The sequence below is a fragment of the Thermobia domestica genome, chromosome 11, assembly GCF_964235325.1.
Source record: "Thermobia domestica chromosome 11, izTheDome1.hap1.1, whole genome shotgun sequence".
Lineage (NCBI taxonomy): Eukaryota > Metazoa > Arthropoda > Insecta > Zygentoma > Lepismatidae > Thermobia > Thermobia domestica.
Window position 1 is genome coordinate 214,898,368 of NC_137464.1, and position 22,791 is coordinate 214,921,158.

The 22,791-nt window shown below is 35.8% G+C and overlaps 1 protein-coding gene across 1 annotated transcript in view; it reads right to left on the bottom strand.

The window, feature by feature from the left end:
* The window catches only part of glob1 (globin 1), a 75,686-nt gene that overhangs the window by 7,423 nt on the left and 45,472 nt on the right, over positions 1–22,791 (bottom strand). Inside the window, exon 3 of the mRNA XM_081731605.1 lies at positions 12,828–13,053. Within this exon, the coding sequence (XP_081587731.1) occupies positions 12,828–13,053 (226 nt within the window). The remainder of the gene's footprint in view (positions 1–12,827; positions 13,054–22,791) is intronic.

Below are 22,791 nucleotides of genomic sequence, written 5' to 3' on the forward strand. Positions count from 1 at the left end.
TTATGTGAATAGTCGTAGGGGAGAAGTCTGCGTGTCTGGCTGATGGCTGGCTTACATGGTAGTGTATGTATGAGTCACTGGTTAAAAAGTCGAATATGCTGGTTAACTTTATAAAAGAAAGTGGACGTGAAGCTGAGATTCACGCATGTTGTGAAGTGAAATGTGACGAACTGCATGCCGAGTCAGTGAACTGTGGTTCCTGCTCTCGATGGTATCATGTGACCTGTTTGAATCTAACTCGCACACAAATAAGAGTGTTAAGACAGGATACACAGCCATGGAGCTGTCCTGATTGCAAACACAAGTTCAACGGCGGTGACAGTATGGAAAATAATGAGAATAGGAATGTAGAAAATTTTCAGTTTGGTGCTGCAAGTGGTAATAATATTGGTAGTTCACCTTTGATAACCCTCGATAGTACAAGAATAGGTGACAGTGTTGACTCGACTGCCACGACATCAGCGGCAACAGGTATCGGGAGTGCAATGGTAACTGTGCCTGTTGCTCAAGGAGAGTTATCAACGGGGAATGAGGCACTCATAAAGCTAATGGCTGATATGATGGCCAAACAGCAAGAAGCATGGGAAAAATTTTCGAATACTGTTAGTTGTCACCTAGAGTGTAAATTAGAAGAAAAACTTAAAGAAAATTCAGATAATTTAGAACATAAGTTAAACGCTAAGTTTTCCGAACAATTAGAAGAAAAACTTAAGGAAAATTCAGATAATATAGAATCTAAATTAAACGTTAAGTTTACTGAACAGGACAGGAAGTTAGAAGGAAAATTAGGACAGTTAGAAATAAATATTCGGGAAGATGTAGAAACGTTGAAAAATGATTTCTCAATCAGATTGCAAAAACAATGTGACAAGGTAGAAAAGATTGAAAGTTACCTTATAGTTAATATTAATGAATTGCAAGACAAGTTGAAATCAGATATTAATATTTTGTCTGAAAAATTGGTTAGTGTAGATCAGAGATGTGAACATGGGCTAGGTAAGGTTAACGAAAGAGTAGATAACCTTGATGATAAATTTACTAAGGACATTGCTAAGATAAATGAGGGAATGGAAAATTTATCTGTTGATGTAGACACGGTTAAGATTTATCTAACGGAAAGACCAGTAAAGTAATGGATCAGTTGGAAGGTGAAATTCGGAAACTGAAGGATACTGACACAGATTTGGAAAGAAAATTCCAAGATATTACACAGAAGTGTGATTCTCTCAGTGTGAGATTAGACAAACAGGGAGATGTAGTTTCGAAGAACACTGAAGAATTCGCACAAAAGCTTACTGGTGTGCAGGAAATCTGCAATACCGAGGCAAGAAATATTGCCTACATTCGGGAAAACGTAAATCAAATGCATGCTGTTGTTGAAGGATTGACGCAAGCAATTGCTTGCGAGAATACTCCAACCACAAGTGCAAATGATCATAGTGTAACTAAGAATTGGGATGATTCCGATCGAGGTAATGATTCGGAAACAAGTAGTAAAGCCCATACCCACTCTCACCATAGTAACAGGCGTACAAATGAGGGTGTTAGGCACTCAACCCCAGTCAGTCGGCGGAAAAGATTGAGATTTTCGGATCAAGAGAAGGGCAATAGAGTACACCACGGGAGAAAGAGACTTAAGTTTGCCCGCAATGAAACAAGTGCAAATGGAAGTAGTATTAAAACCGCAACTTCGAGTAGCTCGTGCAGTGAGGGTTCTGATACCTCACACCAAGATAGGAAGTGGCATGGGAAAAAGTCAGTCTCTTTCGATCATAGAAAGCATCGTCGGGGTTCGTACTTCCGCGATCTGCGTGATTTCCCCCGTTTCAGTGGCGTTCTGTCCCAGGGAACGGCACGGATATTTCTGGAGGACCTCACTGAGACAATGGAGTTATATGAACTAAACGAGCGAGATAGGCTTTATATAGCAAGACGGTGTCTCGATGGATCCGCTAGATCGTGGTACCGTAACATTTCACATAAGGTAAAAACTTTTAATGAATTTGTTCGTCGTTTCAGGCGCCAATACTATCCTCTCATCTTGAAGAAGTTCAAAAGAGAGCATTGTATGGTTTGAAATACGATAAATCGAGATTTCCGTCTCTGGTAGACTTTGCCTGGTTCGTTACCGAAAAATACCATTCCAGTTTCTAACCCATGTGAGCAGGAGCTCGTAGATCTTATAATGGAATGTCTACCAGCGGAGGAAAGCCGCATACTTAAACTAGGACCGATCACTACCGTCAGAGATCTCACGCTGAGACTTGCCAAAGTTGATTGCAAGCCTGGTGATCGGCTAGAAACATCTAGCAATCGAAATGGTAGTAATAGAAAACTCGCTATCCGTCAGGCAAAAGCTGAGCAAATTACGCAGAGTAAAACTAACAATGTAGTTCCACCGAATTCTTTCAAAGGTAGGGACAATCAGGAGGAACGAAAATATGAAGACTAAAACTACGCGAAATAATAGTAGCCTAAATAGCACTAAAAATAGTAGCGATACTAGTAGGGGAAATAACCGTAAATACTTTAACAGCCGCAATGGTAACAATAATGGTAATAAGAGATTTAATAACCGAAATGTTAATAGATTTAGGCAAAATTCCAATGTGGCAAATAACCAAAATTTTAATTCGGCTAAGAGTAGTGCAAATAACAATGATTTTAGGATGCCTATGCCCCTGTATAATGGGTTACCTATTCCTCCTATGTACCCGAGATTCGGTATGCCTTTACCGTATTTCAGCTACGGTTATCCTGGTATGCCTCCATGGCATAATCAAACCAGCCAGAGTTATTCTTCCTCTACTAATAACACATCTCCTGTGGTAGCTAGTTCTACTGGTCCTAGTCAGGGTTCGGCTAGCAGAGAAGGAAATCAAAGCAAGGGTTCGGAAAACTCGCGGTGCAGTCGTCCGTAAGTGGGGATGTTGACGATTGCACTGGTGAACCTCTCTCCCCACAACAAGAAATAGATGAAAACGATTCGGAAACAGGAGTTAAAGAATTTATTTCGGTCAACTCTGATTTGGAATACCCTTTGAAATTCCGTACATATTTCGTGCTAAAAGAGGATCCCGAATACGAAGATAGGAATTTTGAATCCTATCTCTCACCATCAGTTGTTTGTGAGGTGGGTGGAATTCCTATTCCTGTAATCTTGGACACGGGAGCAGAAATTTCTTTGCTAAATTATAACGTTTGGAAGCGAATACAATACTATCATCCCTCGGCAAAATTGAAGCCTGTTCCTAATTTGAGTCTAAGTGCTTTTGCAGGTCAAGATAGATTTGTCATTAAGGGAATGCAAACACTGACAATTAATATACAGGGAAACATATTTGATGTCCCAGTATTCGTAATTAAAGATATGAAATCAGATTTTCTTTTAGGTTCACCTTTTTTCGCTAAATTTGGAGTTCACCTTGATGATGAAAATAGAAAACTCTATTTGAGGAATAATTACGGTGACAAGGTTTCCCTAGATATTAATTATCCAAGTGTTTTGTTAATACAAATCAAAGATTAAGTTTCCGGGAATATAAAAAATCAATAGGTCTGGAGACAAGTGATTATAATCCTATCTCCGAAGAAGAGATTAGAAATTATATTGAAGACAGGAACGACTTAGATAGTAATATTAGTGATCAACTTTTGAAACTCCTGTTAAAGTACCGGCATCTCTTTTGTGAATATCCTCGTGAAATAAAGTGTGAACCATATAAGATCCAACTTACTGATAATAATCCGGTAGTAGGGAAATTATATCCCATCCCTCAATCGATGCAGGCTGAGTTTGAAAAAGAAATTGACAAGTGGATCAAACTGGGAATTGCAAGAGAACAACCAAGCCCTTATAGAAATCCAATCCATTGTGTTAGAAAAGCTTCGGGAGGGGTACGTCCAGTAATCGACCTACGGTTGTTGAACCAAAAGGTCATCACTCCCCGTATTCAAGTAGAGCCTATAAATGAAATCTTAACCCGCATATCCCATAGTAAAGTATTTTCTTCAGTTGATGCAACTATGGGATATTACGGTGTAAAGTTGCATGAAGTTTCAGTATCATGCACAAGTTTTGTTTATTTAGGACGCCAATATGTGCTATTAAAACTCCCGATGGGATTAAAATCATCTCCGGCAGTATTTCAGAATGTTATGAATTCGTATTTTGGGCTCGAGACTAGGAATTTCGTAATAGTATACCTGGATGATCTTATGTGTTTTAGTGACTCAGTCGAGGATCATTTTCAGCATTTAGAAACAGTCTTCAAAATTTTTCAGAGTGCCAACTTTTCCTTAAATTTCAAGAAGTGCCAGTTTGTGCAATTTGAAATTTTATTTCTTGGGCATATTGTCAATGGATTAGAGATTAAAGCTAACCCCAAGCATAACCAAGCCATCCGACAATTCCCAATTCCAACAATTAAGAAGAGACTTCGTTCCTTCTTAGGAATTTTAGAGTGGAGGAAAAAGTTCATCCCTCACTTCTCCAGCCTGACAGGTCCTCTCTATGACCTCCTGAAGAAGGATCGTAAATTCAAAATGGAACATCAACACATTGAGCTTTTCCATCAATTGAAAGAAATGCTCAGTAGTCCACCGGCATTAAGCCAGCCGGACTTCAACAAAGAGTTCCATATCTTCTCAGACGCTGCTATGTCGGTTGGGGCTATAGCAGGATATTTAGCACAGTACGGGGATACTCCGGAAGAGATCCGTGTGATAGGATATGCTAGTAGGCGTCTAAAACCCTACGAATTTTCGTACTCCATTTTCCAAATGGAGTGGTTGGCGGTAGTTTATTTGTGAGAATATTTTGACTACTACATCTTAGGGCGAAAAGTAGTTGTTCACTGTGATAATAACGCTGTTACCTATGCGTTCACCTTACAGAATTTGGATCCGAGGACAAGATTGTTATTGAAGCTACAAAGGTTTGACATAACCTTTGTCCACATTAAAGGAACTGACAATAGTATTGCCGACATATTAAGTCGCAATGTTCCTAATGATTCCAGTGATGCTGGTGAAAAGTGTATTTATTTTGTAACCAGTGAAGATGATTTCCCGTTAGATAAAGAAGAAACACTGAGAGAGCAAGGTAATGATGAACTCTGCAATCAGCTAAAACAGAAATTAGCGAACAATGCAGGTAATAATATTAAAGTAGTTGATGACATTCTATTCGTCCGGAACTCTCAGGATGAACGTTGGGTTTTGGTGTTGCCTCAAACTTTGGTACAAAAGTTTGTAACTATTATACACAATAAAGGGCATTTCGGGGTTGACAAATGTGTGAAATTTGCCAAACAATTATTTTATTGGAAGAACCAGAGAAAAAGTTTCAAAGATTTTATAAGCGATTGTGAAATTTGTGCAAAGACAAAATATTCAAATCGGATTATAAGACGGGAAACCTATAAAATAGAAGCTGACAGGCCACACCAAAAGATTTGTGTGAATATTATGGGTAAGCTGCCATGCAGCTATGGATTTTATTTCATTTTGTCAGTAATAGATGTATATAGTCGTTTTGTATGTTACTTCCCGCTTCGAACGTCAGCTACGAAAGAAATAATTCGTGTACTGGAAAAGAATTATTTTTATACGTTCCCGTACCCGAAATTTATACTCTCGGACCAAGGTCCCCAATTTTTGTCTAGTCTCTGGCGTAAATACTGTGAGGCACATAAAATAATATATGTCACTACAACGCCCTACAACCCAAAAGCGAATGGGATATTGGAGAGAACTCACCGAGAATTGAATAGAATTGTAAGGTTATGTTGGAATAACAACCACGCTAAATGGAAGGATGTGGTGAAACCAACGCAAGACCTTTTAAATTATAGTTACCATAGTGCACTTGGGAAAACACCTGCAGAGCTTTTCATCTCTTGTTCCGCTGCAGAGCAACACAAAGATAACTTCCCGTGGCCAGATGAACTAAGAGATATTAAAAATGACAAACGTTATATCGAGGTTGTTCCGAAATTAGGAAACAGAAATAACAGAAAGGCACAATGCAAATACTCATCAGAGATCGTTTTGGAACGTGGAAACTTAGTTATGGTAAAAACGCATCCATTGTCGGACGCTTCCAAACGCTTAACGCACAAGTATATGTTGACATACCTCGGCCCGTATATTATCACAAAGATTAATAAAAATAACGTAGAATTAAAAGACTTAATAGGAAGAGAGGTTCGACCGCAAAATTTCTCAAATATTGAAATGAAATGAAATGAAATCTTTGAGTTTTACGTCCCACGATTATGCCGATTAGGCTAAAGGAGACGGTGATGATGAGAGATGAGTGAAAAGGTGGAATGAAGAAAGTGGGAGGAAACGGGAGAACCCCGAGAAAACCCACGAGCACGGTGTTTGTCCACCACAAAGTTCACTTGGCGGGGGCTGGGATCGAACCCGGGACCCCAAGCACCAGAGGTGAACGCTCTACCACTGAGCCACCGCGCCCCCATTCTCAAATATTAAACTGTTTAATTGCAGTGAAAAGAAAAGAAAGGCTCTTTTTAAAAGATTATCCGAAAGAGGAAGAATAACAAATGTTTTAAATTTTGATTCCTTTCTTGTATTGCTTCGTTTCTTTCCCTTGCAATTTGAGCAACTTTTGTTATAATGCTAAACTCCATTCAACAATCTTCCGTTATTTAATTTAAAAAATATATAGAGAGAATGAGATACAATTAACTTTCTGGACTATATTATTGTCTGTAACATTGTATACGGTTTTTAATAGTTGCTGTTCATTTTGCTTCATAATAGGAGAAGTGCGCAGTGATTATTTCATTCTTACCAATTTTTCATTACTCGTGTAATCATTATTAATTAATAAGTGAAGTTAGATTATTAATTTCCTAACTTCCGTGGGTATTCTTAGGAATGTCACTTGAGCCTGCAGTTGATAGGATCCTGCAGTGGTTCTAAATAGTTTAATGAACATAGTTGCTCAAGCTATTCTGATTTTTTGTTATTATATTGAGTCTTCATATATGTGTGTATTCATCATTCATAAAACATAGTCACTGTTGTGCTAACCGCTGCTATAATGAAAAAATGAATAAGTAGCAAATTCCATAAGAAATATGATTAACAAAAATAACTTATAAAGTTCAATTTTGCACTAAGCGGAACAATTACAACAACAACTAAACGATATAGAATGATTCTTGAAATCTTGTGAAAATTCCAATTATTTTAAATTATGAGGGTTGATCAAAGAGTAAGGGAGGATCATGTGCAAGCGAGGGAACTTAAAATTCTGTTACAAAGCATAAAAGGTCAACTAAAAAAAATATTCTCTCGAAATTTTTTTTACCGGCTGGGGGGAAATTGAAACAGTAATTTCAAATTACGGTTTAAAATGCATTTAAGTGGAGCGTTTATTCTATACTTGTACCAGTCTGTGTTCAAACGGCACGGTTCAAAAGTAGATTATGCCAGTCAGGTAACCATGGTAATTAGTATTTTCAGTTGTGGTTATAAAATTATATAATGCGTTCAATATATATTTAGGCCAATAATAACTAAATTACCATACTCTACATGAAGCTGCACATTAGCATTATTATGAAAGAGTATATTTAGAATCTAAAAAAAGACAGGAGACATTAATAACAGTAATTCACAATAAATTCTTAAATAAGCATAAGATGAATAATATTCACGGGGCTGCAATCTAAACAGCAGAAAATAGACGAAAAGAATGAAGACAACACATTTGTATTTTGTTACATTTTAAAGAAATTAAACAATATTAAGTACTCTTTTTTGTGAGATTATTAACAGGAATAGAACAAAATGCAGATTAAATATCATTTTCGGGGCAGTAACTGATTAATTGTTATAGAATATTCATAAAATCTGGTGTGATCATTTAATTATTTATTGATATTCAAATATATGCAGCAAATATCGCGACTATTTTGTTTAAATCGTATGTGTGTCGACATCTGTTGGTTGCTCTAACGTGTAATGCCAAGGTTGAAGCGTCGTAAAAATTACAGCGTAGGTAAAAATTTGTTTGCATGCATATGAAACAGAATAAAATTGTTTTGGGCTAATATCTACAAAAAAAAATTGTGTAAATCGTCTAAATTAATTGTTACGTAATTTAATACCTCCTTGCAAATAGAAAACATTGAAAAATCTTGAGTGGACCATGGGACTATTTTGACATGAAAATAATCATCATGTGTTGCTCACGAGAACGTGGATGTGTTTCAATGTACTGTGATGAAGTTTTAATCAGAAGGAGGCGTGTCCTTGATTTATACTCCGCTTAGAAATTTATGGAAAATCGAAGCTTTCCTTGCCTTTACAGGAAATAAAAGGTAATAACTAGACGATTAAGTGTAGCTAAAACGTGATAGTACTGACTAGTTCCAGTGTTGTATAATTTTTATAGTGAAATCAGAAACGAAATATGGCTCGCAGCTAAACTTACAATACACTGCCATGGGCAGCTTAGCTATTGGTTTGGGCATTACGTAGATTTACTCCCTAATATCATGTGCAATTAAGTCCAGCGTTATTAAGAAGGATGTAGCCTCTAAATTTCAGTAATTTGAGAATCTCATGTCTCCCTGTCTCCCTTCACAAGTTTCGGCTGCTAATTCAAAATTGCAATTTGAAGAATTCAATTAAGTATTGGACAACAAGCAAAATATTAAATATTATGGTATAGATTGATTTAGTTTCAGCACAGTTTCCGAATTATTCTTCTTGTACGTTGGCATGCCAAAAAACGTAGTAGGTTAGTTTAAATTTCTGCAAACGATTGTGCATGTATATGTGAGTGAGTGAATGTGTGCATGTTAGTGATTGGGGTATATAGGGAGTTTCTGGTTTCTTGTGTTTTAATAGTAATTTCGTATGTTATCATGTCCATAAATGTATTTCATCGTCATGTACATCATCATAACGTTTGTTCGCTTTGAACGTAGGTGTAGCCTGATATATGTTCCCTTCAGGAACTGATACTAGCTGGCTAAACTGGGAATTAATGCACCTGTCTTAAGTTAAATAATATATTAAATTGTTTATACATAAAGGTATACAAGAATAAGCATATTACATACAGGTGTATGTCAGTATATATATATCTATAGCTCACGGATGTATCCTAGGGAGTCCACGAGCTATTTACAAATAAAAAAAAAGAAATGAAAAATAATTAGCTATTTCTTATATGTAGTTGTAATTGAAACTCCTTATAGACACCAATTACTATTTGTCTTAGGTTAAATGTTTATAACTTGCATGGATATGTATGTGTTAGTTGCATGTATATGTAATCTTGTAATTTAAATATAGATCAAAGTACCAATTAACCAACTGCAGATTGTGAAACTGCTTTATATTTATTACGAATGCTACTGAAAATGTATATACAAAAGCTGTACCTAAAAAAATCCAAGGAAGTTTTGAGAAAACATTGGAAAACTATGTTCAGTTTTGTTGCGTGGACATATGACGTCGTATGTAAGCACATGTTAAATGATATCACGACAATCTACGACCATTAAAATAATCCTACTCTGAAAAAAAATCCAAGGAAGTTTTGAGAAAACATTGGAAAACTATGTTCAGTTTTGTTGCGTGGACATATGACGTCCTATGTAAGCACATGTTAAATGATATCACGACAATCTACGACCATTAAAATAATCCTACTCTGAACCCGGTATTATTATTATTGTTGTTGTGTACTATAAGCTATACGAGTTTAAATCATAATATTAAAATACAGTAAACTTTATATTTAGGTCTTACGATGCTACAATGAATGGGTATATATTAAATTAGTATAAATGGATTGAAGTCTCCATGGGATGGGGGAATGCTGTCCTTGGCAAGAACCTGGAAGCACTTATTTCCGTATTGTGTTCCTATAAAAGAATCAAGTGAAAATTCCGTTGCGTGACACTTCTTTATAGTTTATCACGTTGAGTTATTAAGTGATTCAGTGTTGTTGCCGTGTTCGTTAGCTACTTATTTCCTTTCTTCCCCAGTCTTATGGACTACTACGCTTCTTCATTGTGTGACAAATATGCATATGTGACTTACACGTAGAGAATCAGCATAAACGGAACGCTGATACATGGTTGGCGCCCATGCGTATTTTCTCAGCCATGAGTAGATTTCGGCTATACAACTACTCATTCGAAACTAAATTATTCTGAAAATTTAAATTATTGGATATCGGTATCACCATTTTGTGGCAATAATAATTCATCTCGATAACTAGTAAATACATCTTGGGCCCACATTGAAAAAGGGTAGTGGTCCAGGGAAGAATATTCATTCATACTCGTCGAAGGAACTTTTACTTATATTTGAGGGTCATAGCAACAACCATCGATAATGAAACGTAAAAACAGGATAGATTCCAAATCATAATTCTTTTCCATAGTCATATGAAATGTAGTCTATTATTTGGGAGATATATTCGTTCTCCATTCTTTATTCTTTATTTACATTTATTTATTTTCTTTTCCTATTTTATTTATTTATATTATTATTAAATATTTGCTGTTCTCCACCTGAGTATTTCGTTTGCAAGTGAGCCAATGATTAGTTAATTTAAGTAATCGGTTTCACCTGTATGCATATGCAAACAGAATACGGAAAAGAATTTATGTTAATTTTAGTCCACTGGCCACGACGCACCAGACATTGCGATAACTTGGGCGTGTGAAAGAACAGATAACGAACTGGAAAAGCGATGTGGCTGGTGCCATTTGGTCGTTTGAACACCCGGTCTACTCTGGTCTGCTCTAATCTACTGCAATATTTCCATAAGCGATTAAAGAAAGCACTTAATTCAGTTCCAAATAACAGTAGAATATAGACTGTGCTTCTTAATAAGTCAGGGGGAAACACTGAAAAGGTGCTTTGCTAACTGGAACGTTATCACCACAAAGCAATGTTTTAATATATATATATGAAAAAAACAATGAAAGACTTCTTTGTCCAGTTGCGTGGAAAGGAAGCAATTCCCACCGAAGAAAGTATAAATCGAAAAATAATCACTGTCTTTACGAAATATACAGAGCGTCCACATAAAAATACTTCTATAACCTGGTGGCGGTTATACAACTTTGAAGTAATAAGGTTATTTCGGACTTACAGAGATCAATCAACACAACTATACAGAATAATAGGTTACAGATGCATTAAGTTATATCAAAGTGTATCATGATTTATGGTTATGTTCTTAACAAGGAAATCTCTTATACCATCTTGAATCTCTTAATGTACACAGTGAGAGCTGATATATGCGTCTTTTTAATAGACATAAAAAAGCACGAGGTTTTCAATTCTATTAATTTATACGTATATATTGTGCGTATGTTCAAACACAATTCTTCGGCACAGTTGTACCGATTTTATTTTACCGTATTTTTGTTAGAGTATTTTTAAACTATTCCACATAAATTTCATGCGAATCTAATAATAGTATTCGGAGCTAGCTTGTCAATGCATTGCAATATTTATACCGTTATTGTGTATACCATTATACATAATTTCGACATAGGTGCACCAATTTCGTTCCCTAACTCTTTGTTTGAACCCAAAGGGCAAAACTACAGGACGTACAGCTAAATACAAAATGAACAGACAGACTCCCACGGTTTAAAGTATAAATGTGAACCTCTAGTTAGATCTTCGCAATATCTGTTGGGAAGATGAGAGGCCTTCGCTCACAGCCAACATAAATGTGTAGTGTGTTCGGATTCTAGCGTCTAAAGGCCACCTCAACAGCAAAAATTTATGTCCAGCTTCTTGAGATATACGGTGTTCATGTCGTATGTCACGAAATCAAATGCGACTTTGGTGCACGAAGTTCGATAACGGTAAAATGAAAAGCGAACTGATCGATCAAGCATGGAGATACATATGGAACGGTCTTAATATAACTGCAGAGGCAACTACGTGGTAGGCGATTCACATGATGTGGATCCAGGGACTAGATAAAGATTTCTTCTATGTTGGTATCAATACTTAGCTGCAGTAATGATTCCAGAGGGTGGCCAAGGGAGAAACCCCTCCTTCGAGACATAATTTTGAAACAATTATACTTCAAACAAAAGTGCTGTTTTGATGATTACGGAAGACAGTCGTATGACCCCGGCAATATACTTTAAGTTGTAATTTCAGGTTAACCAACCCCTTATGTTTCTTGAAAAGACATTACGAACAAAGTTGTACAAGATTTGTGTATTATTCCAGGAAAATGATGTAAATATTCAAGAGTAATTTTTTCGTTTTATTTTCGTTATTCAATAGATTTTTTTCTTGTGAAGAGCGCCACAAAAGAGACAGTGCACCGAATATTTGCCCGATTGGCCAGTGGGCTAGTCCAGCTCTGCCCAGGGCATATCTCCGATCATGCTCAACGTAAGTTACAAATATTTTTGCAATACTCGTATTCAAAGTTCCCTTTCGGGGAAATCTGAAGGGACAAAATCATCAAAAGTTCCCTTACGACAAAATCATCACTGCCTTTGTGTATCATTGGAACAAATGGTTGGATATGTATAACAAAATGTTGAGAAGTAATCTATTTGTAAAAAAAAAAAAAAATAGTGTCCTTTGTTACCATACTTTTTGAATTGCCCTCATATATCTACTCATTAGATAGTTAAAAAGTTCGAAAAGTTTTCGTTCCCATTTCAATAAGAACTGAGCAAAGTTCCTTTTGTTTTCTCCCACCATAAAATAACTATGTTCCATTCATATCTTTTTAAAATAAATGATTCCAAGAAATACATTATTTCTCAAGAGTAATATACACATACCTGAAACGCAGTTTCAGTAACTTTTCTTCGGCCATGATTTTCTCCTAGTTTCAGAAGCATTTCCACCGTACATTCTCCGTCATCAAGGTTGTCTACGATACTTGTTAAAGCATACATCACACTATTAGCATGTGCTTGGAATTTTTTGTTTTGACCAAGTTCCTCCAGTGGAACTGTAGCAAATGACTTAAATTTTAATTGATAATCCGGATGTGCTTCAAAAAACCTGAAAGGAAATGTAGAAAGAGGGTTATAGTTAACGAAAATAGACCCAAAAAATCGCTGGTAGACATGTTGGAAAATGTAATTTCGAAAGGTAATTTTGTTTTATGTTATCATAGAGATAACCTTATATGAAAAGAATAATAAAGCGTAGTATTTATTCATTTGTCAAATACTGACACAGTTTCGTCAGCAGGCACGTATTTAAGAGGGTCCGGAACCCGCAAATCGTCTGCACAAAACGAAATCATAAAAGAATACAAGCTCGAGAAGTCCATAGGAAGGAGCACGAATTCAAATAAAGTGTTTATATTATCAAAGAAGACACGGTAAGTCAAAGAAATCACAGAAGAGTCGAAGAAAGTAGTTCGACATGACCACCCTTCATATCTAGAGTTACCATCTCTCCACAGTGCACCTGAACAACGCGGCAATATTGCTGCGGTAAGTGTACGTAATGAGGCCGAAATGTATTCACGTAGGTATGTAAAATCCCTAATCTTCACCTTGTACATCTGACTCTTGATATGGTTCCATACAAAGAAGTCCAAGGGCGCTAGATCAAGCGAGCGTGCTTTCCAAAACCGAGTAATGTAAAAAATAATAGAAAACGACTCAAAATAGTTTCGAACCCATATTTTTCGGAGTCGCTAAGTTGATTGCTGACAGTTCTGATTTCTTTTAAGTTCTTCAGCCCTCAGTGGAATGAAACCCCAGCATACCTGTGAGGTTCTCACCGCGCAAGGAGTGTCAAACCACGAACGGTACGAACCCCGCAGGGTCAGAAAGCAGTCGCAGCAAGAATTCGAAGAAACCCTGTTCGAACACAAAGTGTGATGATTGCTGAGATGAACAGCAGCAGAAATTCCATGTCTCGTGTGCTCAGGAGTGACCTACATATACGGGCGTATAAGAGGCGGACTGGTTACTTTCTGACCTAAACATTAATGTTGCAGAGGGTCCTTAAATCAGAGAGACTGTTGCGGCGTTACGCCAACAATCTGCACAGAAAGATTTTGTTCACTGACGAAAAGGTGGTCACAATTGAGCAGGCCTACAATGCCCACAAATGACCGTGTGTATGCCACGTCATCTACTGCAGCTGCTGAGGCAGCTCCAAGGGTTCAGAGGGCACATCATCCTGTCTCAGTGATGGTTTGGTGGGGAGTGAGCTACTCAGGCACAAAACAGTTGCATTTTTGCGAAAAAGGTGTTAAAACAGCTGCCAAGGTGTACCAGGACACAGTGCTAACACCTATAGTAAAACCACTGTTTGCTACCATGTTCCCTGGGAAAAGGTGGACCTTCCAGCAGGATTCCGCTCCAGGCCACAAAGCGAAAACAATCCAGGACTGGCTGGCACGGAACGTCCCAGACTTTATTTCTACCGTTGATTGGTCTTCTAGCAGCCCTGACCTTAACCCTTTGGACTACAAACTTTGGACAGTCCTTCAGACAAATGTTTGCCATAAACGGCATACATCTATCGACAATCTGAAACAACCCTTGACGCGAGCAGTGAATAATTTTCCCATGGACGTTGTGCGTAATACCATTGACCAGTGGCCGGACAGACTTCGTGCCTGCATCAAGCCCAAGGGGAGACATTCCGAAAAATGATTGTTGCGTCAGGTGTACAACATATGAATGTAAAACATGACCAAAATAAATTGCCGTGGTATTAATACTCTCTGTGTTATTCACATTCAAACATGTGACAGTATTTATGATATAAGTAGGTAGTACACACATCAAGCTGAGCTTTTTTTTTAACCCATATAAGCCTCGGGTCGAAAACGACCCACTTACGTATTTTGCTATTGATAAAGCTTACATAATTTTGCCCGCGGGTCCTTTTCGACCCAGTATCATAATTACCAAAAGAAAATGACACTAAATTCACCAAGAATAGGTCGAAAACTATCAATTTTCAACAAAAAAAAATCAAAATATAAAACAAAAAAGATAAGGGCATATATGGGTTAATCATATCAATTTGATTAAACGACGTATTCTGTGGGGGTATGATGTTTCAGAATTTATGCCACAAGTAGAGTATCTTCTGTAATTTTACCATTACACTTTCATCGTAAGAGGGGAAGGAGATATAAATATTTTCCATAAACCCATTCGTCCCGTGCGAAGAACGGGCATTTGAACTACACAGAAAAAAAATTGTAGGTGGCGTACTTAAAAAGATAGGTTACATGCGTAATTCCTGTAGTTTTTGGACTTAACGTACAGCAGACGTATAACTGAAAACGCATGTTTTATAATACTTTCTGTATAAGTGGTCCATCTATACGTACTTTCCGTATGAAACAATGTAGGCGGTCAGGATCTCACATACAAATGGACGTATATAACATATAGCTGACGAAGGTAACATAAGTATATGCATATGATATACGGAAAACTGTTAGATGTCAGACATCCTGCAACGGCATGATGTAACCAGGGTTGGGTAATTACGCGTAAAAAAGGTTTTCTACGTGACGCGTAAAAAACGCGTAATTTACGTAAAATACGTAAAAAATTAGAAACGTCTACAAATTAAAAGAAAACGTTCTACGCGCTGAGCTTTAAAAAAATTCTTCCTAAAATTGTATGGAATCTAGCTGGATTTTGCAAAACTTAATCCGTAAGCATAAACTGGGAATTTTGTATTGGCTTTGTAAAGTAGCATTGTATAATACAGTTTGCACGCGTGACTGTTCAAAACCCATTTCATCATGTTTCATGTTTTAAACCCTCTGTAATCGAGAAAAGTTTTATGCCAGAGAAGCCGTGGGAGAAACTATTGTGCAATACAACAACAATGGTAAGCCTTCGTGGTCTCCATTTATGACGACTTTCTGCAATGTCTGAGAAAAGCATCACGAACAAGTAGAGGAGTTTCTGTTGGAAAATCTCGGCCCTTCAGGAATAACTAGCTAACAGCAATATGGGGAAAATGTGGAAAATTTGAAGAACTTATGAAGAAGGGAATTACAACACCACGCACATTCTGGTATTTCGCTACTCGGCAACGTAAGGAGTTGTCGGAATTTGCTATGAAGTTACTGAACACCCTAGCATCTTCAGCGCAAATTCAAAGACTTTTCTTAAATTGGTCCTTTGTCCATAACGTCACAAGGGACCGGCTCAGCTTCGAACGTTCGAAGAAACTACTTCAAATATACCACACCCTCAAATTACAAGACCACTCAAGTTATGAATATTAGTGTGATTAAGAGTATTGTGTTCGAATTGTACTAAACTATAATGGAAATGGCATGTAACATTTTTTTTAGAATTAAAATAATGGCTAAATTTTAAATGAAATGATATATTCAGTGTTATTGGAACCAAGTGAAATATATTCAGTATTCGAACTAGGAAGAAAGAAAAATTGTTTCTTTCCAAAAACAACGAAGAAACAAGTAGTTCAACATTCTGTTGAGTATTTTCTTCAGTTTTGTCTATTTATTATGAGCATGAAAAATTTCTACAATAAAAGTTCAAATGATAGTCAAGTGCTAAGGGAAGTAATATATTTAGTGTTGTTGTTGGACTTGGAAGAAAAGAGCAAAATAAATGAGTTCATTCCGAAAAATGTAGTATAATGTCCTGTTGAGTGCTTTTATATTTTTTCAGTTGTCTCTGTTTAAAATGAGAATCTAATAACTTTTACATCGAAAATTCAATATGTCCCAGTGCTAAGTGAAGTGGTATATATAGTATCGTTGGGACGTGGAAGAAAAACAAATCAGTTGATTCTAAAATTTCATTATTCTGTTCAGTATTTTTTCTATCAGTTATGTGTGTGTGTTAGTGTGTAATATGAAAGTGAAATTAGCCTAACAGTCAATCTCTTTTTCTTTTCTAATAGAAGTTTCAAAGTATACTGAAATGTTTCGAGTTTTATATTAAAAGCTGCAAAGGTATAACAATAAATTGTTATAATCAAAAGGTTACTTGATACTTTCAAATATATCCGAACCAACACATATTTTTAATGTGTATGCTTATATGTTGGGTTTTTGTACTGTGCGTGCGCAGTAGAATAGCACGTAGATCTCACCAACTTGTTCCGAATTGCTCACCAAAATGGGCCTAAAATCCGCCATTTTGTACCAAAATTTACCGATGTTCCCAAAATCTCACCAAAATGGGCCTAAAATCAGCCATTTTCTACCAAAATTTACCGATGTTCCCAAAATCTCACCAAAATCGACCTAAAATCCGCCATTTTCTACCAAAATTCGTGTACAGACCAAAAATCTCACCAAAATGCATGCAAATTTCCTTCATTCTCACAAGAAATGATTAACAGTGCAAATTTCTCACGAAAATGGATGCAAATTTCCTCTGATATGTTTTATCATATATTTTAATACAATTTTATGTTGATTTATACAATTTATGCTGATTACTTACCGTTTTTCCCAAACCTTTAAGAAACTTGTTTCTTCCTTTCTTACTCTTCGCTCAAGTGGTGAAAAAATAACTGAACGAGCTTCAGAACATGTCCACACAGGTCTTTTTTTGTTAATCTTGAACACAGTGGTCTTGGTATTCAAGAAACTAATTCTAAAGAAAGAATGGGATGTCGTAAGGTGAGGTAACCACAGAGGAAAGGGCACAGGAGGAGGGAAAATGGAGTAGGGATATTGCTATATGTCCACATACCAAACGATGGGGGGTCCTTTGTTTAATGAATAGCAAAGGGTTAAATGTATAACAGATGGTCTTTGTAACAGTGTCACGTAATTTCATCATTTTGTCATTTAAAGAAAGAAGAAAGTGTCACTTAAAAAGTGACATATGGGTGTGTGAGAATAGTTTAACAGCACGAGGTGAGAAAGACATGTCAAATAATTTAGTTTTAAATTGTAAGCTAAGAATGGTGGGAGAGAGAGAACCCTTTGATAGGGAGTAACGAAAGGAACATAGACATCTGTTTGTATGTGTGTGTTCCAGGGTGATGGAGGGGTGAAATGTGCTGTGCATGGAGTAAAAGATCTTGTTTAAATCGGGCTGAGACTTTTACACTACGAAGAAATAGCAGTCATTATTTTGAGGACAGAGATTTTAAGAATGAGATAGTTACGTGTCACTTTTTAAAAGTTAATGTATTGCCTCATACTGAGAGACCGCACATAGCATTGGAGGGAACTGTGTTTTTATTTTGAGCAAAGGATTGCTTTTAAATTAGCGTTTGACTTGTTAGGCAATAGTTAAGGACCTTGGCACATACGTAGAGGGTAGAGAAAGACTGACCCTTCCTACCTGAGTTTTAAAGGGGAAAAAGAGTGAATGAATTGTGTACGTAATACAGCTTTCCCTTTTGTGTTTTTTGGAAGAAGTCTTCAAACAAGATTTTTTAAAGGTATTTCCGCATAAATGATTTTAACCTTTTTAAAAAGTAGATTATTGAATTAATTATTTATGAATATTAATGAGATGATAATGAATATTAATGAGATGCTAAAGAAAGGGTTACAAAGAATGATTTTTAGTGTTTTCGTATATTTAGAGGTATATTGCGGATATATGTAATATAGAGCACTACATATTGTACATAAATGTATGAGATAATGTGGGAGGAAATGGGCGCAACTCTAAGAAACGTATTTTATGTATTGATATTGTATTTTCAGTAGCTGATATGGCATTTTAGCATAGAATATCATCTTTTGGATACTGTATGGGTCTAATGGTGTACGAAGCTTAGACGAATAAGAAATTACATGTATATATGATTAGTTTGTAAGTGGGTACATGTATGTGTAGCTGATATGAGATTTTAGCATTGAATATCATCTTTTGGATACTGTATGGGTCTAATGGTGTACGAAGCTTAGACGAATGACAAATTACATGTATATATGATTAGTTTGTAAGTGGGTACATGTATGTGTAGCTGATATGAGATTTTAGCATAGAATATTGTGTTTTGGATACTGTATGGATCTAATGGTGTACGAAGCTTAGACGAATGACAAATTACAGGTATATATGAATAGTTTGTAAGTGGGTACATGTATGTATGTATGTATATTGGTTTTGATATCGGGACAGGAATATATGTATCATATTGTAGACATATTATCTTTCGTTTGCATGTAAGTGTTTTAAGCATGTGTTGTTGGGTTGCGTAGCTTTAGGGGCTATACTAGGCTGGATGCAAACACCTGAAGTGTTTCTATTGTATTAATATTGAATTGTAGCCTTATTTTATCGTAATGTAGAGTTGTATATCTTGTTTTGGTGACATGCTAGATGAATGCAAATACCTGAACTGATTGTATTATATTAATATTGGATTATATTGTAGGTTTATATTCTGAATCCTTATGTATATAAGTGTTTTAGATTACCTTGAATAGCATGTTAGGATGTATATATTGTGGTTTTTTACGTACGTAGATGCTTGTTAGACATGTTGTACTGATATTTTAAGTACATAGGATATTACTATGGTATAAGCCATTTACATATAGATATTTTTTCACTACAGTATTATAATGTCATATATTCGTACTTTTACTTACTTCTAAGATGCTTGTTCACCTTGCAGAACACAGTATGGCGTCAACATGGTTTTCAACTTAGGATAATTTATTGTAGGAACATAAAATATGATAAATAGGCATAAATAACCTTATATGAAGCATACGTATTCTTCCTTTATCTTATATAGAATACAGATACTTCGTATTATATCAATATTTGTTTGGATATAGACATAGGAATAAAACATATTATCGTAAATTGAACGCTTTATTGTATTTATATAGTCTACAATATTCTATTTTCGAATATTGGCATATTTATATACATATATAGATAAGATATTTACTATACTTAGAATATTCTTAATAACTTATTGCCATATTTACATTATATATACGTAGAAGTACCAACTGATAGGTATCGTGAAAACTTATGGACATATTTGATGATATTATGACTTATGTTATGACATTATGGTATCTTTTAGACAGTCTACTATTTACATATACACAGAATACCAATCATTTAACACACTTAATACTTTGATAACCATATGGCAATGTTCTATAATCAGTAATACTGTTATGATTTAATCGTCGTCTTTTATTTTGAACTTTTTGATGTGTTTTAGCTTCAGACTTGGATACAATGACAAACCCAGGCTTACGTACAATTCTTCCTGGATTGTGTAACTGTTTTTTCTCAGCTTTATCCCGAACTAGTTGATAAAAATGATCAAAGTTAATTTCTTGTCGTGTACGATGATTTAAAGTTATTCCTCTAATTTTAAATACATAATCTACTTTCCCTGTTTGAACTTCTTTCATTCTATAGGCATAATTTTTTGGCCCTAAGCCTATAAATGCATCAATTTCCCACCCATCAGGAACTTCATTAGTTAACTGACCCAAATAGCAACCCAAAGAAAGTGGAGGCTTTTCATTACGTGGTTGTACAAACATAATACTATCAGTGTCGCAGTACAATACACGATCAGGATTTATAGCTGTTAGTAACTCGTAAAGTTTTTGACGCGCCCACGACATGATGAAGGCTGCAAGGACAACATTGGAAAATTTCCATGGTTTGTTTTTGTTCTCAATGTTTTTATATGATAGAATGAGATGTTGCTCTCCAATAGGCAATACAGTTTGTACCTCATATTGCGGTGCCCATAGATAACTTAAAAATTTTTCTGGAGTATCTACAATTACAGATTGAGATAAATCTGTTCTTTGTCCCCATTTCCCATATAAGGAATTGAGAAATATTTTGGAAATATATCTTAGACCAGGATTTGATTCAATGTTATTTTCCGTTAACTGAATGCATTCATGAACATAATAGTCTGCAATATATTTCTCTTGATCTTGTTTAGTTTTGCACCAGCTAGGAAATCCTGAAGACTCCTGTTTCATTTTTAAGAAGGAATTGACATAATCTTTAAACAGATTATTTTCTGATCCGGATAATTTGAATTCCCAAATTTCGATAATTTGTAGAATTTTGTATCCGAGATCTAAAGCCACATGAAGTTCAGGAGTACAGTATGTACCAGTAAGGACACGCTCGGTATCATTATGCATGCAATTGTTGGCACTTTGTTCCATACACGTACGACATAACTCAAACAAAACGCGATCATTACATGTATATGGTAAAATTGGAAAATATAAGTCTTTGGGAGGTAAGATACTACATTTAACCAATCCATGAATACTTTGCACTTGTGGAAAGTCAGGCCCCTTGTATATTATAGGTTTACCTATAGGCAATGGCTTACGTGCCATCACCCAGGGGTAAAGACTGGTAACATCATAATATGCTACAAACTCTTCGCTGGTACATTCGTACAAGGCATTAAAACATTCTGTACGTCCACCATGAAAACTATCTTTAGGTACCAGATGATCAACAAGATCATGACACTGTGTTTGAATAAACTGTTGTAATTTTTTATCATTTTTTACCATGTGGTCCCATTCACATTCCCACATTTCAATGACATTAAGATTTAATTTTTTAAGAAATGCTATTTTTGTGGTGGTGTTTTCATACCGATTTTGTAGTGATGTACCTTGCTTAGAGGTAGAATCTAGGGACACGTGCCGTAGTGTAGGATAACAGTTTAAACACCCGTGATAGTAACATCCATGAAATTCGTAAACTGTATTTGTTTTACTTTGAAATCCATCAACCTTATACCTCCCAAATTGTTTTTCCAAGCCATTCCCGGAATGGAGAATTTCACTACCAGTAGTACGTTCTAAGTATCGTAGCCAATACATTGCCTTTAGACTTTGACGATCACGATGGTCAAACCCATAAGGTGGAATAATTGGAATAATTTCTTTGGGTAAATATAAGGTACGATATGTTAGTATTGCCAAACTAGCAATAGTTGACGCGACGATGAAACATTGGATACCATTTGTTTTGTCTTCAATTAAGTTTGAAAATTTAATGACAGCCTCTGCTAAAATTTTAACATCATTCCGACAATATTCAATCATTTCCTTTTGAAGATTATATTCCTCATTACTTGCAACACGTTGTTTGTGCCATATGATAAGTTGCTCTCGATCTTCAGTGCTCCTTGAATCAGGATCAAAATATTTTAGATCAGGAATTTTGCCTATATAATTTTGGTTTTCTAATGTATTAAACAAGTACGGGAAATCTCCCTTTCGTAAATTTGTAGAAAGACCTAACGTCTTAGGTAATTTAGATAATTTAACTCCCATATACAAATATGTGTCACGGAAGTAAATCTTTTGTCCTAAGCGCATTTCAATAATTTTTTGCCCTGACATTATTACTTCAGGTGTAAAATGATGGTTTATGATCAAAGTTTTAGCACAGAATTGCATATCATAATTACTGCCATTATGGGAAAGCACAATGATTTTTTTAAACATTGGTCGAGTTATTAATACATGATTAACAAATTCTTCAATGTTGTTGAAATCAAACGAACGGAATCCATTTTTATCACCGCATACAAAGCATGTATCATCAAGCTTCATGTCCTTACACTTGTAACAAGCATGAATACAATTTACAAAATTTACATGATGTTCTTGTTCTCCTCGTTCATTTTTAGGAAGTAACATTGTTTCTACATCAAAGATAATGTACAAAAAGGTATCTACATGTTGCATCATAGCCGTTTGAACAAAACAAATATGGTCATCGCTTACATATGTGTAACATGTTTTACAATAACGTTCACCACATTCATGTT